Source organism: Mobula birostris, chromosome 21 (assembly GCF_030028105.1).
Source record: "Mobula birostris isolate sMobBir1 chromosome 21, sMobBir1.hap1, whole genome shotgun sequence".
Taxonomy (NCBI): Eukaryota; Metazoa; Chordata; class Chondrichthyes; order Myliobatiformes; family Myliobatidae; genus Mobula; species Mobula birostris.
Genome location: NC_092390.1, coordinates 37,182,264 through 37,202,226, shown reverse-complemented (window position 1 = coordinate 37,202,226; position 19,963 = coordinate 37,182,264). Strand labels below are relative to the sequence as shown.

At 42.0% G+C, this 19,963-nt stretch overlaps 1 protein-coding gene across 7 annotated transcripts in view; it reads left to right on the top strand.

Moving 5' to 3' along the window:
- plce1 (phospholipase C, epsilon 1) overlaps positions 1-19,963 on the top strand; it is a 479,606-nt gene that overhangs the window by 370,644 nt on the left and 88,999 nt on the right. For 5 of the 7 annotated variants that reach the window (XR_011882709.1, XM_072239319.1, XM_072239316.1 and 2 more), the window contains 4 exons: positions 2,117-2,262; positions 4,998-5,256; positions 10,785-10,993; positions 13,040-13,081. Coding sequence is in view for 6 of the 7 variants with exons in the window: in XM_072239319.1 (XP_072095420.1) it covers positions 2,117-2,262; positions 4,998-5,256; positions 10,785-10,993; positions 13,040-13,081 (656 nt within the window). In the remaining variant the exon portion in view is untranslated. The remainder of the gene's footprint in view (positions 1-2,116; positions 2,263-4,997; positions 5,257-10,784; positions 10,994-13,039; positions 13,082-19,963) is intronic. The other 2 variants (XM_072239321.1, XM_072239318.1) reach the window with 1 other exon arrangement.

The window sequence follows — 19,963 nt, the reverse complement described above, 5'->3', positions numbered from 1 at the left end:
TATTTCCCCAGATGGAATATGGGAGTAACATCAACATGTTCTATATTGCTTCACTTGAGTTCTTCAGTTAACCGTGTTGTGCAGTTCAAGTTCAATTTGTTCCTCTGCTCCCTGCAGATTGCAGTCCATGGTTCTTCAGCTCTCATAGGGATTTATGGTACAAAAGACCACCGTAACCATGCTGGCAAAAAAAAAATTGTTGTACTAAGTCTGATTCCTAGGCTTTGGCCTATTGTTCTGAATGCTATGAAGCTCATGTGCTCAACAGGGTTATGTCTTAAGTACAATAGGGATCTTCACATCCACCGGAATCCCTCAATGGATCTTTGGAAAGTATATTAGTGAGTTTAACAAAAGAGAAGATTTCTACTATCATTTTAGTAAAGCAGTTTTCTAGAAGTGCCGATTTGACAAATATCACCTGGATTTTTTGCTGACTTCTGCTGCACTAAACATATGTAGTTGATTCTCAGGGTTTAGGTAGCGTTATTAAGACCTCAAAATAGAATTAAATATTTTAAGATCTGATCATTATTCTCAAAGTGAATGCAGATGCTAACTATCACATTCCAAGTCCACAAACGATAAACAGCAGTGACAAAAATTGCTAGCAAATTATTTTTTTAATATTTAGTATTCATTGGTGAGAGCAGTAGGAAGTGTTCCTGCATTACTTTGAGGAAAAATATTTGGATCTTCAAATTCACCAGTTCACAACATTTGTTTAACATCTCACCTGAAAGGCAGTATAGCGAATCACAAGGTGGTTTTCATTTGCACTTCAATCCTTAGTGAGGAAAATAAATGAGTACTAATGGAATAAGGGATTTTCAGATACTGTCTACCATTTGTTTTGCCTATTCATAAATGAAGCTTTGGCCCCACACATCTTAGTACACATTGAGCAGACACAAAAGGTATCAGCAAATATTTACAAAGGAATGTAATTTTGCTTTCATAATCCATCATGTGCAAATCTCATGCACCAGTATGGAAATTACCCACCTCAGTGCACAGTTCTAAAGGACTTGTCATTCAAAGCAATCATAATTGTCACAGTATTCTGTCGAAAGGTAATATGCTCCGTGAACTTCTGGCTGATGTGAAAGCTCTGAATACTCTCCATCAAGCAAAATACTTTGAATATTGGACATCTGAAGTGAAAATGGAAATTCTGGGAAATATTCAATTGTTCATGGATCAACTGTGGTGAGAGAGAGAGAGAGACGGTGTTTATGCTTCCAACCAGTTACACTGACCTGGATTTAAAATCAAAGAGTAAGAGTTCAAGTACCAATTATAATTTGTAAATTTGAATACCTTTCATTGACATAATCATGAACGGAATAGTTCTTAGCAGAAATATGGCTATTGGACTATCTTAACAACTCAAATGGCATATTAGTTTCCAGTAGAGAAGGAAATTTGATTGCCCCAATAATGGCAAGATATTAATGTTGCAGTACTTTTAGTAATTCTATCTTTTATCTTTAGCACAATAACATTTCCCAATTAATGTCTGATTAATATTTTAAATGGGGGAAGTAACAAGGGGAGTGGGATCATCTGCAGTTTTGAAGAATGTATCTGTGAACTTGGATGAGACGAAAACTTGTCTGTTCAGTCCTCTTCTCTAGACCAGGGGTTCCCAACCTTTTTTATTCGATGGACCCCTACCATTAACCAAGAGGTCCGTGGACCCCAGGTTGAGAATTCCTGCCCTAGACAGTATTCACACAATGCTTAGTCAACGGACTGCCGTAGTAAGAAAGCTTTAAACCAGCAATGGCTCTGTGGAAATCTGCAATGAAAGAAGGTAAAAATCATAAACTATATCCATGGTGTTACTAAGGAATGAGCACTGGCAAACCTATTTTTTGTTCTACCTTATTGCATGTGGAATGCTCTACTCTGCAGAACTGCATCCCACAAGTTCCTGAAGTTTCAAAGTCTCTGTGCAGGTGAGTGGAAGGTGCTGTCATCTGAATTCTATATTTCCACCAGAATCCTCTCTGAATCACTTTTTCATGTTGTTTAAGGAACAAAGCACGCAATCAGCAGATTCGATAACGGATGAATCCAGTGCATTAACAAATGTAAACTCATCATATTTCAGGTGAGCTCCTGGGTGACATGGCTGATCCTGACGGCCGGCTCCATGGAGGAGAAGAGGGAAGTGTTCTCTTACTTGGTCCATGTGGCAAAGTGTTGCTGGAACATGGGTAATTACAACGCCGTGATGGAATTCTTGGCAGGCCTCAGGTATTGCTGATTTATTGCTTTACTGGAAGAAGTTCAAAGTTAAGATTAGAGTGCATTTTTCCATGTTATGTATGAGCTACTTTGATCATAAATTGTTCTTTTGGCACTTAATCAAGAAATGCTTTAGATAAGTTAGTTCATAAAAGCTTTAGTTCCACGGGTCTAGAGTTAAAAGTTTATGCAAGAATTTTACATTGAAATGAACTGTTTTGGGTGATAGTGGATCTCATAGTCAAATAATTTACTATTATTATCATCAATCCAATTGTTGTATATTTGTAAGGAAGAAACCCATACTGCAGTTCCTATATTCCAAGTCCACTAATTTTTCCCTCACTTAAGAATTGTGTTATCAACTTAAAAGTTTTCTAGCAAGGGTGAACATATAGGAAGTTATACTATAAAACATTGCATCCATTTTCAACGTACCAAAGGCCATAAGACCATAATTAGGTTATTTGGTCCATCAAGTCTGCTCACCATTTCATTATGGCTGATCCAATTTTCCTTTCAGCTCCAATCTTCCCGTATCCCTTCATGTCGTGACCAATCAAGAATCTATCAACCTCTGCCTTAAATATACATAGAGCCTTGGCCTCCGCAGCTGCCTGTAGCAACGAATTCCACAGATTCATCACTCTTTGGCTAAAGAAATTCCTCTGCGTCTCCATTCTAAAAGGATTCCCCTCTATTCTGAGGCTGTGTCCTCTGGTCTTACACTCTTCCACCGTAGGAAACATCCTGTCTATATCCACTCTATCAAGATCTTTCATCATTCGATAGGTTTCCATGAGGTCTCATAATGCCTCATTCAGATGAGCCCTAATGCCTGGCCTTGTCTAAAACTCAAGCTCCATGATTCTGATGCAACTTGGATGTATTGGGTGTGCAAATCCAATTTTGAGCTGAAAGTTAAGACCGGTATGAATTAAATTCCAGTGGTGATTAACTTGACTGTGACAGTATAATCAAATAGACAAATAAGTCTGGTTATACTGTCACAGTCAAAGAAAAATGAAATGCAGCTAAGTGTAAAATGTACACTCAGTGGCTATTTTATTAGGTACTATTCCTCCCTAACCTAATAACGTGGTCACTGAGTGTATGTTCATAGTCTTCTGCTATTGTCCAAATATCCGGACCTGCCTCTCAGTTTTTTTTTGCACTACCTTACTTTCCCTTTTCTATTTTCTATTTATGATTTATAATTTAAATTTTTACTATTTACTATCGATTTGTACTCCAGGGAACGTGAAGCGCGGAATCAAGTATCGCTGTGATGATTGTACGCTCTAGTATCAATTGTTTGATGACAATAAAGTAAAGTATTGTAGCCCATCCAGTTCAAGGTTTGACATATTGTGCTTTTAGAGATACTCTTCTGCACACCACTGTTATAACACATGGTTACTTGATTTACTGTTGCCTTCCTGTTAGCTTGAACCAGGCTGGCAATTCTCCTCTGACCTCTCTCGTTAACAAAGCATTTTCTCCTATAGAGCTGCCACTCACTGGATGTTTTTTTTTCTTTTCACACTGTTCTCTGTAAACTCTAGAGACTGTTGTGCATGGAAATCCCAGGAGATCAGCAGTTTCTGAGATACTCAAACCACCCCATCTAGCATCAACAATCATTCCACAGGCAAAGTGACTTAGACCACATTTCCTTCTCATTCTGATGATAGGTCTGAACAACAACAGAACATCTTGACAATGTCTACGTTTATGTATTGAGTTGCTGCCACATGATCGGCTGATTAGTGGGCAGGTGCACAGGTGCACTTAAAAGAAGTGGCCACTGAGTTTATATGTTGTTGCCAGTAACAAAATAAAATGAAGTAACTGGATCCAGAATACACAAACTCTTATGACTCAACCGCACTTTATTTTGCTTGTGCACAAAGAGAACAGAATGACCCCTGTCACCACACAGTTCTGAATTCTGAACAGAGAAATGCCAATTTTATGCAGAATTCACTTTCAGTTATGGATATTGATCATTTAGTAAACTGTATATGTTTGAATTCTTTACTTGCAAGATCAATCACCATTCACAATAGAGATGTTAAAACTCAACAGAAACTACAAGCTGACAGCTGATGATAGTTTGAAGTCAGTAAAACTACTGTCCCCTATTTGTTGGATCACTTATCTCGTCTGAAGTGAGCAGGAGTGGCTCCAGTAGTCTCAACTCAAAGATCTCCTTTGTCTGGAGACTGCAGCACCCATCCTCACCCGGATGCTGCCTTTAACCCTCGCCTGCCTGTGAGCAGCTGCCTGCAGCTGATTCTGCACTATTGACACATTTTTGTGACTGATGATGCAAGCCATCAGGCCTGGGGGGATGGGTTGGGTTGCACGATGTGACATTTGGAGATTTTAGTGATGAGGGGAACTGCTGATCTTGCACGAATATAAGCTTATCCAATTCAGTTCAAGGGTATATCCAGGGGCAGGTCCATCTGTGTCCTAATCCACATGCACTCCCATCACATCCATAGTCAAAGTAAACGTTCCTTGTCAGGCAAAATGAAATATGCACATCTGAATAATGATTATGTACTCCACCTCATTATTTGCCATGAACTATTGTTACAGCACAAAGATACTTTTGGCAAAGTGTTTCCAAAGGAATAAATATTCTGTTTTCTATATTCATCAGCCCATTAGGGCCTGCTATTAGAGAAAGATGTGTTGACCATCACTTAAGAAGGTTTGGTTGTGGCTTGTTGCAGGTCTAGGAAGGTTCTGAAGATGTGGCAATTTATGGACCAGTCTGACATTGAAACTATGAGGAGCCTGAAAGATGCAATGGCACAGCATGAAACATCATCTGAATACCGGAGAGTGGTAAGCCGTGCTCTAAATATCCCCGGGTGCAAAGTGGTTCCCTTCTGTGGAGTCTTTCTGAAGGAGCTATGTGATGTCCTAGATGGTGCAGCCACTTTAATGAAATTCCACTCACGCTGTGATTCTCAGGAGGACACCTTTGAGGTAAGAAGTCTAGGGACTCGTAATGAAAATTATTACTCATTAAGTTTATGCAACAGTAGTATTTTTCTTGGAGATTCTGGGGGTAAATTAACCATGTAGAGTTATGACTTCTGTTTTATGATGCTTACATTTTTTTTAGCCACAGCATAACTGACTATACACTCAAATTGCAAGTAATAGATTTCACAGTTCAAAACGCATAAAACGGAATCTGTTTTTCTGCTTTATTTTTAGCTTTTGCAAGTGCTACTAATAAGGCTGTGTTTCTCAATTAATTGAATTTAAACTACGATGGCATCAAGCTGCAGTCTCTGTCGAGATCATGGCTGGGACCCAGTGTTTTTAGGCTTCTATGGATGGTTTTGGGGATAGAGAGAGGTGCTAGTGGTCAGGTTAGGATTTATGGACAGTGATGTAGGGATAGAGGTCAGGTTAGGGTTCAGGGATGGATGTAGGGAGTTAGAGGACAGGTTAGGGTTCAGGGATGGATGTAGAGAGTTAGAGGACAGGTTAGGGTTTAGGGACAGGGATGTAGGGAGTTAGAGGTCAGTTTAGGGTTTAGAGACAGGGATGTAGGGAGTTAGAGGTCAGGGTAGAGTTTACAGACAGGGATGTAAGGATTTAGAGGTCAGGTTAGAGATTAGAGACAGGGATGTAGGGAGTTAGAGGTCAGGTTAGTGTTTAGAGACAGGGATGTAGGGAGTTAGAGGTCAGGTTAGGGTGTAGAGACAGGGATGTAGGGAGTTAGAGGTCGGGTTAGGGTTTAGAGACAGGGATGTAGGGACTTAGAGGTCAGGTTAAGTTTCACGGACAGGGATGTAGGGAGTTAGAGGTCAGGTTAGGGTTTAGAGACAGGGATGTAGGGAGTTAGAGGTCAGGTTAAGGTTCATGGACAGGGATGTAGGGAGTTAGAGGTCAGGTTAGGGTTTAGAGACAGGGATGTAGGGAGTTAGAGGTCAGGTTAAGGTTCACGGACAAGGAAGTGGAAGAGACAGAGGTCAGGTTAAGGTTCATGGACAGGGATGTAGGGAGTTAGAGGTCAGGTTAGGGTGTAGAGACAGGGATGTAGGGAGTTAGAGGTCGGGTTAGGGTTTAGAGACAGGGATGTAGGGAGTTAGAGGTCAGGTTAGGGTGTAGAGACAGGGATGTAGGGAGTTAGAGGTCGGGTTAGGGTTTAGAGACAGGGATGTAGGGACTTAGAGGTCAGGTTAAGTTTCACGGACAGGGATGTAGGGAGTTAGAGGTCAGGATAAGGTTCACTGACAGGGATGTGGGGAGTTAGAGGTCAGGTTAGGGTTTAGAGACAGGGATGTAGGGAGTTAGAGGTCAGGTTAAGGTTCATGGACAGGGATGTAGGGAGTTAGAGGTCAGGTTAGGGTGTAGAGACAGGGATGTAGGGAGTTAGAGGTCGGGTTAGGGTTTAGAGACAGGGATGTAGGGAGTTAGAGGTCAGGTTAGGGTGTAGAGACAGGGATGTAGGGAGTTAGAGGTCGGGTTAGGGTTTAGAGACAGGGATGTAGGGACTTAGAGGTCAGGTTAAGTTTCACGGACAGGGATGTAGGGAGTTAGAGGTCAGGATAAGGTTCACTGACAGGGATGTGGGGAGTTAGAGGTCAGGTTAGGATTTAGAGACAGGGATGTAGGGAGTTAGAGGTCAGGTTAAGGTTCATGGACAGGGATGTAGGGAGTTAGAGGTCAGGTTAGGGTGTAGAGACAGGGATGTAGGGAGTTAGAGGTCGGGTTAGGGTTTAGAGACAGGGATGTAGGGAGTTAGAGGTCAGGTTAGGGTGTAGAGACAGGGATGTAGGGAGTTAGAGGTCGGGTTAGGGTTTAGAGACAGGGATGTAGGGACTTAGAGGTCAGGTTAAGTTTCACGGACAGGGATGTAGGGAGTTAGAGGTCAGGATAAGGTTCACTGACAGGGATGTGGGGAGTTAGAGGTCAGGTTAGGGTTTAGAGACAGGGATGTAGGGAGTTAGAGGTCAGGTTAAGGTTCATGGACAGGGATGTAGGGAGTTAGAGGTCAGGTTAGGGTTTAGAGACAGGGATGTAGGGAGTTAGAGGTCAGGTTAAGGTTCACGGACAAGGAAGTGGAAGAGACAGAGGTCAGGTTAAGGTTCATGGACAGGGATGTAGGGAGTTAGAGGTCAGGTTAAGGTTCACGAATAGGGATGTAGGGAGTTAGAGGTCAGGTTAAGGTTCATGGACAGGGATGTAGGGAGTTAGAGGTCAGGTTAGGGTTTAGAGACAGGGATGTAAGGAGTTAGAGGTCAGGTTAGTGTTTAGAGACTGGGATGTAGGGAGTTAGAGGTCAGGTTAGGGTGTAGAGACAGGGATGTAGGGAGTTAGAGGTCAGGTTAAGGTTCACGGACAAGGAAGTGGAAGAGACAGAGGTCAGGTTAAGGTTCATGGACAGGGATGTAGGGAGTTAGAGGTCAGGTTAGAGATTAGAGACAGGGATGTAGGGAGTTAGAGGTCAGGTTAGTGTTTAGAGACAGGGATGTAGGGAGTTAGAGGTCAGGTTAGGGTGTAGAGACAGGGATGTAGGGAGTTAGAGGTCGGGTTAGGGTTTAGAGACAGGGATGTAGGGAGTTAGAGGTCAGGTTAGGGTGTAGAGACAGGGATGTAGGGAGTTAGAGGTCGGGTTAGGGTTTAGAGACAGGGATGTAGGGACTTAGAGGTCAGGTTAAGTTTCACGGACAGGGATGTAGGGAGTTAGAGGTCAGGATAAGGTTCACTGACAGGGATGTGGGGAGTTAGAGGTCAGGTTAGGGTTTAGAGACAGGGATGTAGGGAGTTAGAGGTCAGGTTAAGGTTCATGGACAGGGATGTAGGGAGTTAGAGGTCAGGTTAGGGTGTAGAGACAGGGATGTAGGGAGTTAGAGGTCGGGTTAGGGTTTAGAGACAGGGATGTAGGGAGTTAGAGGTCAGGTTAGGGTGTAGAGACAGGGATGTAGGGACTTAGAGGTCAGGTTAAGTTTCACGGACAGGGATGTAGGGAGTTAGAGGTCAGGATAAGGTTCACTGACAGGGATGTGGGGAGTTAGAGGTCAGGTTAGGGTTTAGAGACAGGGATGTAGGGAGTTAGAGGTCAGGTTAAGGTTCATGGACAGGGATGTAGGGAGTTAGAGGTCAGGTTAGGGTTTAGAGACAGGGATGTAGGGAGTTAGAGGTCAGGTTAAGGTTCACGGACAAGGAAGTGGAAGAGACAGAGGTCAGGTTAAGGTTCATGGACAGGGATGTAGGGAGTTAGAGGTCAGGTTAAGGTTCACGAATAGGGATGTAGGGAGTTAGAGGTCAGGTTAAGGTTCATGGACAGGGATGTAGGGAGTTAGAGGTCAGGTTAGGGTTTAGAGACAGGGATGTAAGGAGTTAGAGGTCAGGTTAGTGTTTAGAGACTGGGATGTAGGGAGTTAGAGGTCAGGTTAAGGTTCATGGACAGGGATGTAGGGAGTTAGAGGTCAGGTTAGTGTTTAGAGACAGGGATGTAGGGAGTTAGAGGTCAGGTTAGGGTGTAGAGACAGGGATGTAGGGAGTTAGAGGTCGGGTTAGGGTTTAGAGACAGGGATGTAGGGAGTTAGAGGTCAGGTTAGGGTGTAGAGACAGGGATGTAGGGAGTTAGAGGTCGGGTTAGGGTTTAGAGACAGGGATGTAGGGAGTTAGAGGTCAGGTTAGGGTGTAGAGACAGGGATGTAGGGACTTAGAGGTCAGGTTAAGTTTCACGGACAGGGATGTAGGGAGTTAGAGGTCAGGATAAGGTTCACTGACAGGGATGTGGGGAGTTAGAGGTCAGGTTAGGGTTTAGAGACAGGGATGTAGGGAGTTAGAGGTCAGGTTAAGGTTCATGGACAGGGATGTAGGGAGTTAGAGGTCAGATTAGGGTTTAGAGACAGGGATGTAGGGAGTTAGAGGTCAGGTTAAGGTTCACGGACAAGGAAGTGGAAGAGACAGAGGTCAGGTTAAGGTTCATGGACAGGGATGTAGGGAGTTAGAGGTCAGGTTAAGGTTCACGAATAGGGATGTAGGGAGTTAGAGGTCAGGTTAAGGTTCATGGACAGGGATGTAGGGAGTTAGAGGTCAGGTTAGGGTTTAGAGACAGGGATGTAAGGAGTTAGAGGTCAGGTTAGTGTTTAGAGACTGGGATGTAGGGAGTTAGAGGTCAGGTTAAGGTTCATGGACAGGGATGTAGGGAGTTAGAGGTCAGGTTAGGGTTCACGGACAGGGAAGTGGAAGAGATAGAGGTCAGGTTAAGGTTCACGGACAGGGATGTAGGGAGTTAGAGGTCAGGTTAAGGTTCATGGACAGGGATGTAGGGAGTTAGAGGTCAGGTTAGGGTTTAGAGACAGGGATGTAGGGAGTTAGAGGTCAGGTTAAGGTTCATGGACAGGGATGTAGGGAGTTAGAGGTTAGGTTAAGGTTCACGGACAGCGATGTAGGGAGTTAGAGGTCAGGTTAAGGTTCACGGACAGGGAAGTGGAAGAGATAGAGGTCAGATCTCTGTTGTGCACGCTGCGTTCAAAGGCCGACTACGTGGATGGGTGATGAAGGACATCCAGGCATAAGACCTCAGCGCTTGAAAGGCCAGTGCACATGGTTGGAAGGATATCCATATCCTGACTCAAGGCTCAAGCGATGTAGGCATGGGGACAATGGGCATCTGTGATTGTTGGGCTGCCTGACCCAGGTCAGTGCATGCCTGCGTGAGCAGGAGCCATGAGGACCGGTCGGCCACTGCGTTTGGAGCTTATCTGTAGCTTCAGGCCCCATCATTGTCTCGACTGGATTTCAGTACCGAAGATCGGAGCCTGAAGATTGATCAGAAGTCTGGAAGTCGTAGCCCAGTGGCTGAAGCCTGAAGAAAGGAAGGCTGAGAGAGGCTTGTCCTAGAGTTGGAGGACTGTCTGTGTTGGTGGGAGAGACTAAACGGGATTGTTTTGTTGGTTTTGTTCCATTCTGTGTGTTCTGCATTGTTCTGCCAAGCTTCATTTCACTGTACATTTTGAAGTGCGTGTGACAAATAAATCTGATTCTGAATATGGAGGAATACATTCATTCATACTCGCCTTCCTGCACCAATCACAGCTTCTTCGAAAACACAGGCATCTTATTACTTACCAGGGACATTTGTGGTTTAGCAGATAAAATGTTTCTGGGAACAAGGAAAAAGAGCCATTATTGAGATAATAGATATAATTTTGGTCGCTGCACCTCTTTGACCTTTATGTATGACAATAAATACTGAGACAGATCCATGTACTGGCTTCACGTGCTTTATGTAGACAAATGAAGTTCAGTGGGGGCTATTATGAAGCATAGGATATAAACTGTCTGTATACTGGAAAATATGTAGTTTTCTCTAAATACATGGAGCTCTTCCAAAAAATTCAGACTCCACACTGTGCTGACGGGGAGATTGCTAATTGAATTTGTTTTTCTGACATGTGTTTCTTCTAAAGTTTCCAGTTTTATGGTTTGTCTGTGGTTGGGGTTACCAGCAGTTGCTCACTGGGTCAAATGGATGTTCCTAGTTTATTGCAGACTACAATGGCCAGGAACATTTTCTGCAGCGAATTGGAAAAGATGGATTAAATAATACAGAGAAAGAGTCCACAGTGAATAACATTCTCCAGACCATTCGAAGCTGTAACAGAAGCCTGGAGTGTGAAGAAGGGGAAGAAAGTAGTGGTGATGGTGGCACTTCAAGGAAGAACTCATTCAAAGATAGAAGCAAATATCAGTAAGTGTCAGAACCGTTTGCTAATGGTGTAAGTGATTTTTATCCGATGTATTGTGTAAAATGCACAACTTGACTCCCAGGAATGACTAAACCAGTAACAACTACACCCAAGAACAGAGTTTATCGTTTAATGTAGAATGTGATGTTCCTCATAGTACTTGGATCTCACTTAGAGATTTTCTATGGGTTTTGGACTTTATTATAAATTCCACAAGGATTATAAAGATAAACTTGATGAAGATTAGATTTATTTGTCGCTTGTACATTAAAACATATAGTGAAATGCATTATTTGCATCAAATCAAATCAGCGATGATTGTGCTGGGCTAAGTGTTGCCATCCGTCTGGTGCCAACATGGTGTGCCCACAGCGCGCTGACACTAACCACATGTATTTGGAATGTGAGAGGAAACTAGATCGCCCAGAGGAAACCCACGCGGTCACGGAGAGAGCGTACAGACATCATCCTGACAGACAGCAGTGGGAATTGAACCCTGACCTTACAGCTGGCGTAGTAATGAAGTTATGCCAACTGCTACCATTCCTCCCCACATTGGCATCACTCCACCCTGTCTTTATGTCACTCCCTCTTTGTTTCTTATGTTAGAAATGTATTATGCATCCTGGAGTATGGTGAAGGAGCTTTGTGCTTAGATTTGGGTTTATGCCATCGATTGGCATTAATGTTAGATGTAGAATGATGACTTAATTTATAGAGAAGCTTGATTTTGTTACAATGAGCTGAAAGTGTTGCCCCTACCTTTAGAACATAGAACAATACAGCACGTGGACAGAGTCCTTAGCCCATGATGATATCTGTGCCAAGTATGATGCCAAATTAAAGTACCACCTTGGCCTGCTCATAACCCTCCATTTTCAAATGCCAATCTAAAAACTGCTTAAGTGCCATTACCATATCTGGTTCGACCAACACTCCTGGCAACACATTATGGACATCACTCTCTGTGTTCTTTTAAAAATCTCAAAACTTGCCTTACATATCTCCATTCAATTTCCTTCCCTCTTGCATTTGACATTTCTACCCTGGGAGAAAGATTCTGTTGGTCTACCCTGCCTATTGCTTCTCATTATTTGATAATGTTCTATCAGGTTGTCCATAAGACAAAGGAGCAAAGTTTGGCCATTTGGCCCATTGAGTCGGCTCCACCATTCCATCATGGCTGATTTATTACCCCTCTCAACCCAATTCTCCTGCCTTCTACCCTAACCTTTGTTGCCCTGACTAATCAACAACCTCCACTTTAAATAAACTCCTGCTGTGAGTACAGGCCCTGAGCCATCAAGCACACTTCATACATTAACTCTTTCATTCCCTCTAGTCCTCTCAAAATGAATGCTAACCTTGCACTTGCCTTGCTTGCTTGTCCTTTCATCTCTGACGTTCAAGAGGAAACTATCCAAGTTTGCCCAAACTGTCCTCACTAATACCAGACTCTAATCCAGACAGATCTCTGATAAACGTCTTCTACACACTTTCAAAAGCCGCTCATCATTCCTGTCATACCAATTCAGTCTTTGACACCAAATTCACTCTAAAATGCTGTAAAAATCTAGTCTTTATTTAATTACCGTAGAAGGGGCTGGATAAAATAACATTGGATCTTTTCTCCAAACTCTTACCTCAGAAGGTGAATAGGTAACAGCAAAAATTGGTTAGGTGCAACAACATGGTCACAAATAAGTTCTTTGAAAATGAAGCAGATACTTTACAAAATTGTTAGCATTCAACTATTCTAAACAAGCATCACCCCATGTCTCACAATACCTTTGGACCAAACGTGGAACTGAGCACAAATTGGATTCAGGCATTAAACAATGAAGCTAGTGTATAATATACTTATCCAAATGTTTGAGAGGTTTTCTATTATATTAGCTCAGAAGTATTTTGTTACATATTATTTTGTATGCAGCAACCCATTGGCTAACCATTTGGTTCCTTCACTGGCTAATTAACTTTTGTTTCATTGTGGTCCAAGTGGTTTTCTGTTTCTGTATCTTATTTCCTCTATTCTTTTGTTTCTGAAGCACGTCCAGGGCAAAGGCATCTTCAGAGTCCAATCAAACATTGTAAGTTGAATGTCTGCCATGAAGCATCATCCACAAAGAAAAAAATGTACAAGTTTGCATGAATTATATGTTTTCATATGTGTTCATGCAGCTTCTATGAATGCCTGCTGTTTCCGTGACTGATAACCAGCTATGATCAAACATGTCTGATTTCAGTCCCATAGGACTGATCGACTAAAATTCCCATTTATTTAGCATTCTTGCCCACCACCTTTTTAATAGTGATGTTTCAGGTGGCAGCAAGCTGTTACTTTGGTGGTTGTGGTGAGGGGTTTGCTGTTTGAAGTATGCATTTGGGGTAGGCAAGAAGGCCAAGCACTTAATATTATGAGCAAATTACCATAGCAACCCTCACTCCAATGTGATTTACTTCCATCACAATAGACCAAAGGCAAAGTGTCCACTGGATTGAAGCAGTTTGCTTTCTAACCTGTCCATTGTCATCTGTCAGGGTATTAATTCTTACTGGGTCAGATGCAAGCCTTGTTTCCAAAACTGCAAAGACACCTGGGAGATTTAAACATTCTCAGCCCTAATACCAAGCAGGAATTCTGCTTGCCCACACCCTACACCTGAATATATTCACAATGGGATTCGAACTATGTTTATCTTTGGAGCCTTTTTCTGTTATGACTCTGGGAGATATTTGCTTGGATTGAGAATTATTAGAGATTACCAATTAGAGTTTTGGTGGAGGCCAGCGTTCGGTGAAAGTTAAAGAAAGAGCACCATTAGCAGTGGAAAATATATTGCTCAATGTATCAGGTTTAAAAATCTTGAGCTGGTTTCTAGGCCCGGGTTTCTTTTCGTACAGTGGGTTGCAGAGACTGATGAGCCAAATGGCCTTAGTGCTCAGGAATGAAATTGGGAGTTCTTGTGAATGACAGACAACTAAGACTGATAGATTTTTCCATAATGGCTTAATTGATTTGGCCTTAAAGAACAAAATTGTAGTTCAGTTATAGCCGTTTTGATCCGCTGAAGCAGTAGGCACACTGAATGGGCTGAATAGCTTCTGTTTCATGACAAATTTCACAGCACATGCTGGTGATAATAACCCTGATTCTGATTCTGTCGCAGATTCTCATGATGCCATGTTCCTTTTGGCTGATTTAAACTTTGGTCCAGACACAGGTATCGAATTCAGGACCGCAGGTTAAAAGTCTACATGACTGAGTTGCACAGAATATCTGATATGTATTTTAGAGATGTTATATCCTTGTGCATCTTATGAGGAATGCATAACATGTTACAGGTCATAAAATTTTTGAGCTGCCACCATTAACTTGGAATCTGATTGGTAGAAATCGTGAGCAATGTGGAAGGGGTTGTTTTTCTCCTTTTCTCTCCACGACGTGCCAAAAGTTGTTTGAAAATTCCACATGAGTGCATTTGCTGCAGATCGTTGTAGCTGACCAAAAGTAAATCACAAAAACAAGAAATTCTAAAGATGCTGGAGATCAAGATCAGCACACACAAAATGCTGGAGGAACTCAACAGGTTAGACAGCATCTACAGAAGGAAATCATGGGAGTCATGGCAGATTTTAGCATGCAGGTCAATTGGGAAAATCAGGTTGGTAATGGATCTCAAGAGAGAAAGTTTGTTGAATGCCTAAGAGGTGGCTTTTTAGAACAGTTGGTTACTGAGCCTACTAGGGGATCAGCTAAACTGGATTGGGTGTTATGTAATGAACCAGAGGCGATTAGGGAGCTTAAGGTAAAAAAAACCCTTAGGAACCGGTGATCACAATATGATTGAGTTCAACTTGAAATTTGTTAGGGAGAAAGTAAAGTCTGATGTAGCAGTATTTCAGTGGAGTAAGGGAAATTACAGTGGTGTGAGAGAGGAGTTGGCCAAAGTAAATTGGAAAGAGCTGCTGGCAGGGATGTAAGCAGAGCAGCAATGGTGTACGTTTCTGGGGAAAATGCGGAAGGTGCAGGACGTGTGTATTCCAAAATTGAGGAAATACTCAAATGGTAAAATAGTACAACTGTGGCTGACAAAGGAGGTCAAAACTATTGTAAAAGCAAAAGAAAGGGCATGCAACAAAGCAAAAATTAGTGGGAAGATAGAGGATTGGGAAGTTTTAAAAAAACCTACAGAGAGCAACTAAAAAGGGTAAAGATGAAATATGAAAGCAAGCTAGCAAATAATATCAAAGTGGATAGTAAAAGTTTTATCAAGTATGTTAAAAATAAAAGAGAAATGAGAGTGGATATAGGACCGCTAGAAAATGAGGCAGGAGAAATAATAACAGGGGACAAGTAGATGGCTGATGAACTAACTGAGTATTTTGCACCAGTCTTCACTGTGGAAGACACTAGCAGTATGACTGATGCTGTTGTGTGTGAAGGAAGAGAGGTGGGTGCCATTACTATTACAAGAGAGAAGGTGCTCAAAAAGCTGAAAGACCTAAAGGTATATAAATCACCCAGACCAGATGAACTACACCCTAGAGTTCTGAAAGAGGTAGCATTAGAGATTGTGGTGGCATTAAAAATGCACTTTGAAAAATCATTGGACTCTGGCATGGTGCCAAAGGATTGGAAAATTGCAAATGTCACTCCACTCTTTAAGAAAGGAGGAAGGCAACAGAAAGGAAATTATAGACCAGTTAGGTTGACCTCAGTGGTTGGGAAGATGTTGGAGTCAATTGTTCAGGATAAGGTGGTGGAGTACTTGGTGACACAAGACAAGATAGTACGAAGTCAGTATGATTTCCTTCAGGGAAAATCCTATCTGATGAACCTGTTGGAATTCTTTGAGGAGATTACAAGTAGGATAGATAAAAGGGATGCAGTGGATGTTGTATATTTGGACTTTCAGAAGGCCTTTGACAAGGTGCCACACATGAGGCTGCTTACCAAGTTAAGAGCCCATGGTATTACAGGAAAGGGGTACTAACATGGTTAGAGCATTGGCTGATTGGTAGGAGGCAGTGAGTGAGAATAAAAGGATCCTTTTCTGGTCGGCTGCCAGTGACTAGTGGTGTTCCGCAGGTTTTAATGTTGGGACCGCTTCTTTTTATGCTGTATATAAATGATTTAGATGATGGAATAGATGACTTTGTTGCCAAGTTTGCAGATGATATGAAGATTGGTGGAGGGGCAGGTAATGTTGAGGAAGCAGGTAGGATGCAGAAGGAGTTAACGGATTAGGAGAATGGGCAAGAAAGTGGCAAATGAAATACAATGTTGGAAAATGCATGGTCATGCACTTTGGTAGTAGAAATAAATGTGCAGTCTATTTTGTAAATGGAGCAAATCCAAAAATTTGAGATGCAACGGGACTTGAGAGCCCTTGTGCAGACACACTGAAGGTTAACTTGCAGGTTGAGTTGGTCGTGAGGAAGGCAAATGCCATGTTAGCATTTATTTCAAGAGGTCTAGAGTACAAGAGCAGGGATGCGATGCTGAAGCTTTATAAGGCACTTGTGAGGCGTCACCTTGAGTATTGTGAACAGTTTTGGGCCCCTCTTCTTAGAAAAGATGTGATGGCATTGGAGAGGGTCCAGAGGAGGTTCACAAGGATGATTCCAGGAATGAAAGGGTTATCATACGAAGAACATTTGATGGATCTGGGTCTGTACTCACTGGAATTCAGAAGGATGAGGAGGATCTCATTGAAATCTTTCGAATGTTGAAAGGCCTAGACAGAGTAGATGTGGAAAGGATGTTTCCCATGATGGAGGAGTCTAGGACAAGAGGGCACAGTTTCAGGATAGAGGGGCGCCCTTTCAAAACAGAGATGCAGAGAAATTTCTTTACCCAAAGGGTGGTGAATTTGTGGAATTTGTTGCCACATGCAGCTGTGGAGGCCAGGTCGTTGGGTGTATTTAGGGATGAGATTGATAGATTCTTGATTGGAAATGGCATCAAAGGTTATGGGGAAAAGGTCAGGAACTAGGGTTGAGGAGGAGAGACAAAAAGGATCAGCCATGATTGAATGGCGGAGCAGACACAATGGGCCAGATGGCCTAATTCTGCTCCTATGCCTTTTGGTCTTATGGTCTAAAGAACTAAACAGTCAATATTTTGGGCTAAGATCCCAAAACATTCACTGTTTATTCCTCTCCATAGATGCAGCCTGACCTGCTGAGTTCCTGCAGCAGTGTGTGTGTGTGTGTGTGTGTGTGTGTGTGTGTGTGTGTGTGTGTCTGTGTGTGTGTGTGTTAACCAAAAGTGAAATAGTGTTTGATTGTATAACAGAACTTGGCCCCCAAAGGAGGTCCACAGTCACTATTCTAGGAACAGATGTCTGTCATTCTGCTGGCCAGCTTGTTCACTGATTCCATCACAGCCATGACCTGAGCTGGGAAATCCACAACCCTGGCATGAAATCCTTCCCTTCGTGTCTAATCTTTCTATGACAGAGTTTTTTTTCTGGAAGGTGAAAATCAAGCAAGAGCTATCAAGGTTGGGTTAAGTGTCCAGGTGCTGGTCAAATTTCAGACCTTATTGATTTGTTCTTGCCAAAACTGGTGGGAGTCTGTAGGACTGATTGACAAAATACAGTGGATTCCTGTAAATTGGGACACATAGTGACCAGTAGATTTTAGTCCAATTAAGCAGCTGCCCAATTAGCCGAAGTTTCATGGAAATAGTTAAAAAGGTACAAAAATATTTAAAAACTACATTTTAACCGAGTAACAAATTATATATTGAAATGAAATACAGAACAAATTAGGACACTGCCAAAACTACTGCAGTACATTAAAAGTGTGTATTAGTTCCTAATATTTTTCGATAGAAGAATTAATCCAGTGTATGTTGCTATGTTCTTTTCGTTGCCGGTAAATGAACAAAATCAACAGACATCTAATGCAGATAATGGATTGCCTTCATACAATCTTTCAATGACTGCATCCTGCAAATCTCCATTTTCATTGTAACATTCAAGATGATTGTCAATACCTTCAAGTTCTTCATGTTCCTAACTTGTTAAAGCAGTAAAATTGCTTCTTTTCATTCCCAGCCATTTCTGGTATCTCCACGTCTGATGCTTGAAACTGCAGTTAGCAAAACAGTTCTGAATTGCCTTACTGCTCATTACTCATCAACTAAAAGTGGCAAAAATCACTGAACACAATAGCACCCAAATGATGCTATTTAAAAGCTGTTCACACTAAGCATGGTGTAGTGCAATGTGCATGGTGCAACGTGCACACAATTGGCGATAGTTAGAAACTGGTTGGCAACATCCTCCTGTCCCAATTATACAGCATAGTGTCCCAAATAAACAAAGGGAATCCTAGCTATTTTCTCGATTTGTTTTTATTCTTTAAGAGTTGTCCCAAATAAGGGGTTGTCGCAATTAACTGATGGCCCAATTATCCAGAATCCACTGCATATGGTTAAGTATTACTGCATCTAAGTACTTAGAATTGCAAAAATTCAAATGTCAAAGTAAACTTATTATTAAAGTACATATATGATATATATGGCTGTAGTCACCACTTTCTGTAGATTTTTCTGTTCCTGGGCATTGATGTTTCCATACAAGGCTGCAATGCACATGTAAACATGGAGCGCTGTCGCAGGAATGCAGGATCCGTGATCAAGGGCACCCACCATCCAAGCCATGCTCTCTTCTTGCTGCTGCCAACAGGAAGCCTCAGGACCTGCACCACCAGCTTCAGGAACAGTTATTACCCCTCGGCCATCAGGCTCATGAACCATAAGGGATAACTTCACTCGTCCCATCACTGAGCTTTTCCCACCACCTATGGACTCACTGTCAAGGACTCTTCCTCTCATTCTTTTTTCTCTATTTTTGTATTTGTTGTTTTTTTGCACGTCGGTTGTCATCCATCTTGTTGGGTGTGGGCTTTCAATGATTTTGTTGTGTTTCTTGTATTCACTGTGATTGCCCGCAGGAAAGTTAATCTTGGAGTTGTATATACTGACATGCAGTATTTGAACTTCAATAATAAATTTACTTTGAACTTTCAACTATATACTGACTTGAGATTCTGTTTCTTGCAGGCATTTACAGGAAAATAATGAAATACAATAGAAATTATGAAAGACTACACATAAACAAAGATTGACGAACAACCAATGTGCAAAAAAAGATAAACTGTCCAAAAATAATACTGAGACCATGAGTTGTAGTGCGCTTGAATGAGTCTTTTGGTTGTGGAATCAGTTTCAGAGTTTTTGTGAGTAAAATTATCCATGCTAGTACAAGAGCCTGATGGTTGGATGTTAATAACCCGTCCTGAACCTAGTACATAGGACCTAAGGATCCTACATCTGCTGCCTGATGGTAGTAGTGAGGAAAGACCTTGTCCTGGATGGTAGGGATCTCTAATGATGAATGCAGCTTTCTTGTGGCAGCATTCCACGTCGCTATGCTCAGTGGTTGGGAGGACTCAGCCTCGGATGGACTAGGTTATATCCACCACTTTCTGTAGACTTCCCTGTTCCTTGGCATTGGTGTTTCCATACTAGGCCATAATGTAATCAGCCAGGAAACTCTCCACTGTTTATCTGTAGAAGAAGTTTGTTCTGGTTGGATTTAGCACCCTTAAACTTTTAAATCTGCTTTATGCTGAAGACATGTAACACAAAGTTTGCTGTATGTTGCTTTAATGGACTATGGTATGGTGCATTCCTTCAGCTGTGGCACTTGTGAGGTAATTTCTAAAGTAACAAGCCAAGCCAATCTAACTCAAATGAAAGTCTAAATTCCTTTTGACACTATTGCATTGTTCTGTTTCATTTACATAAAACTAATTCTAAAACTAGAAATACTACTAAATGAATGATAATACAGTGTGACCACCTGCCCCATGAAAATTGAGTGTGGAGTGACTACATGTGGAAGGTTATGGAAGAGAACACAGCCTATTGGCAGCCAGAGGAGCAGGTGTGTGCT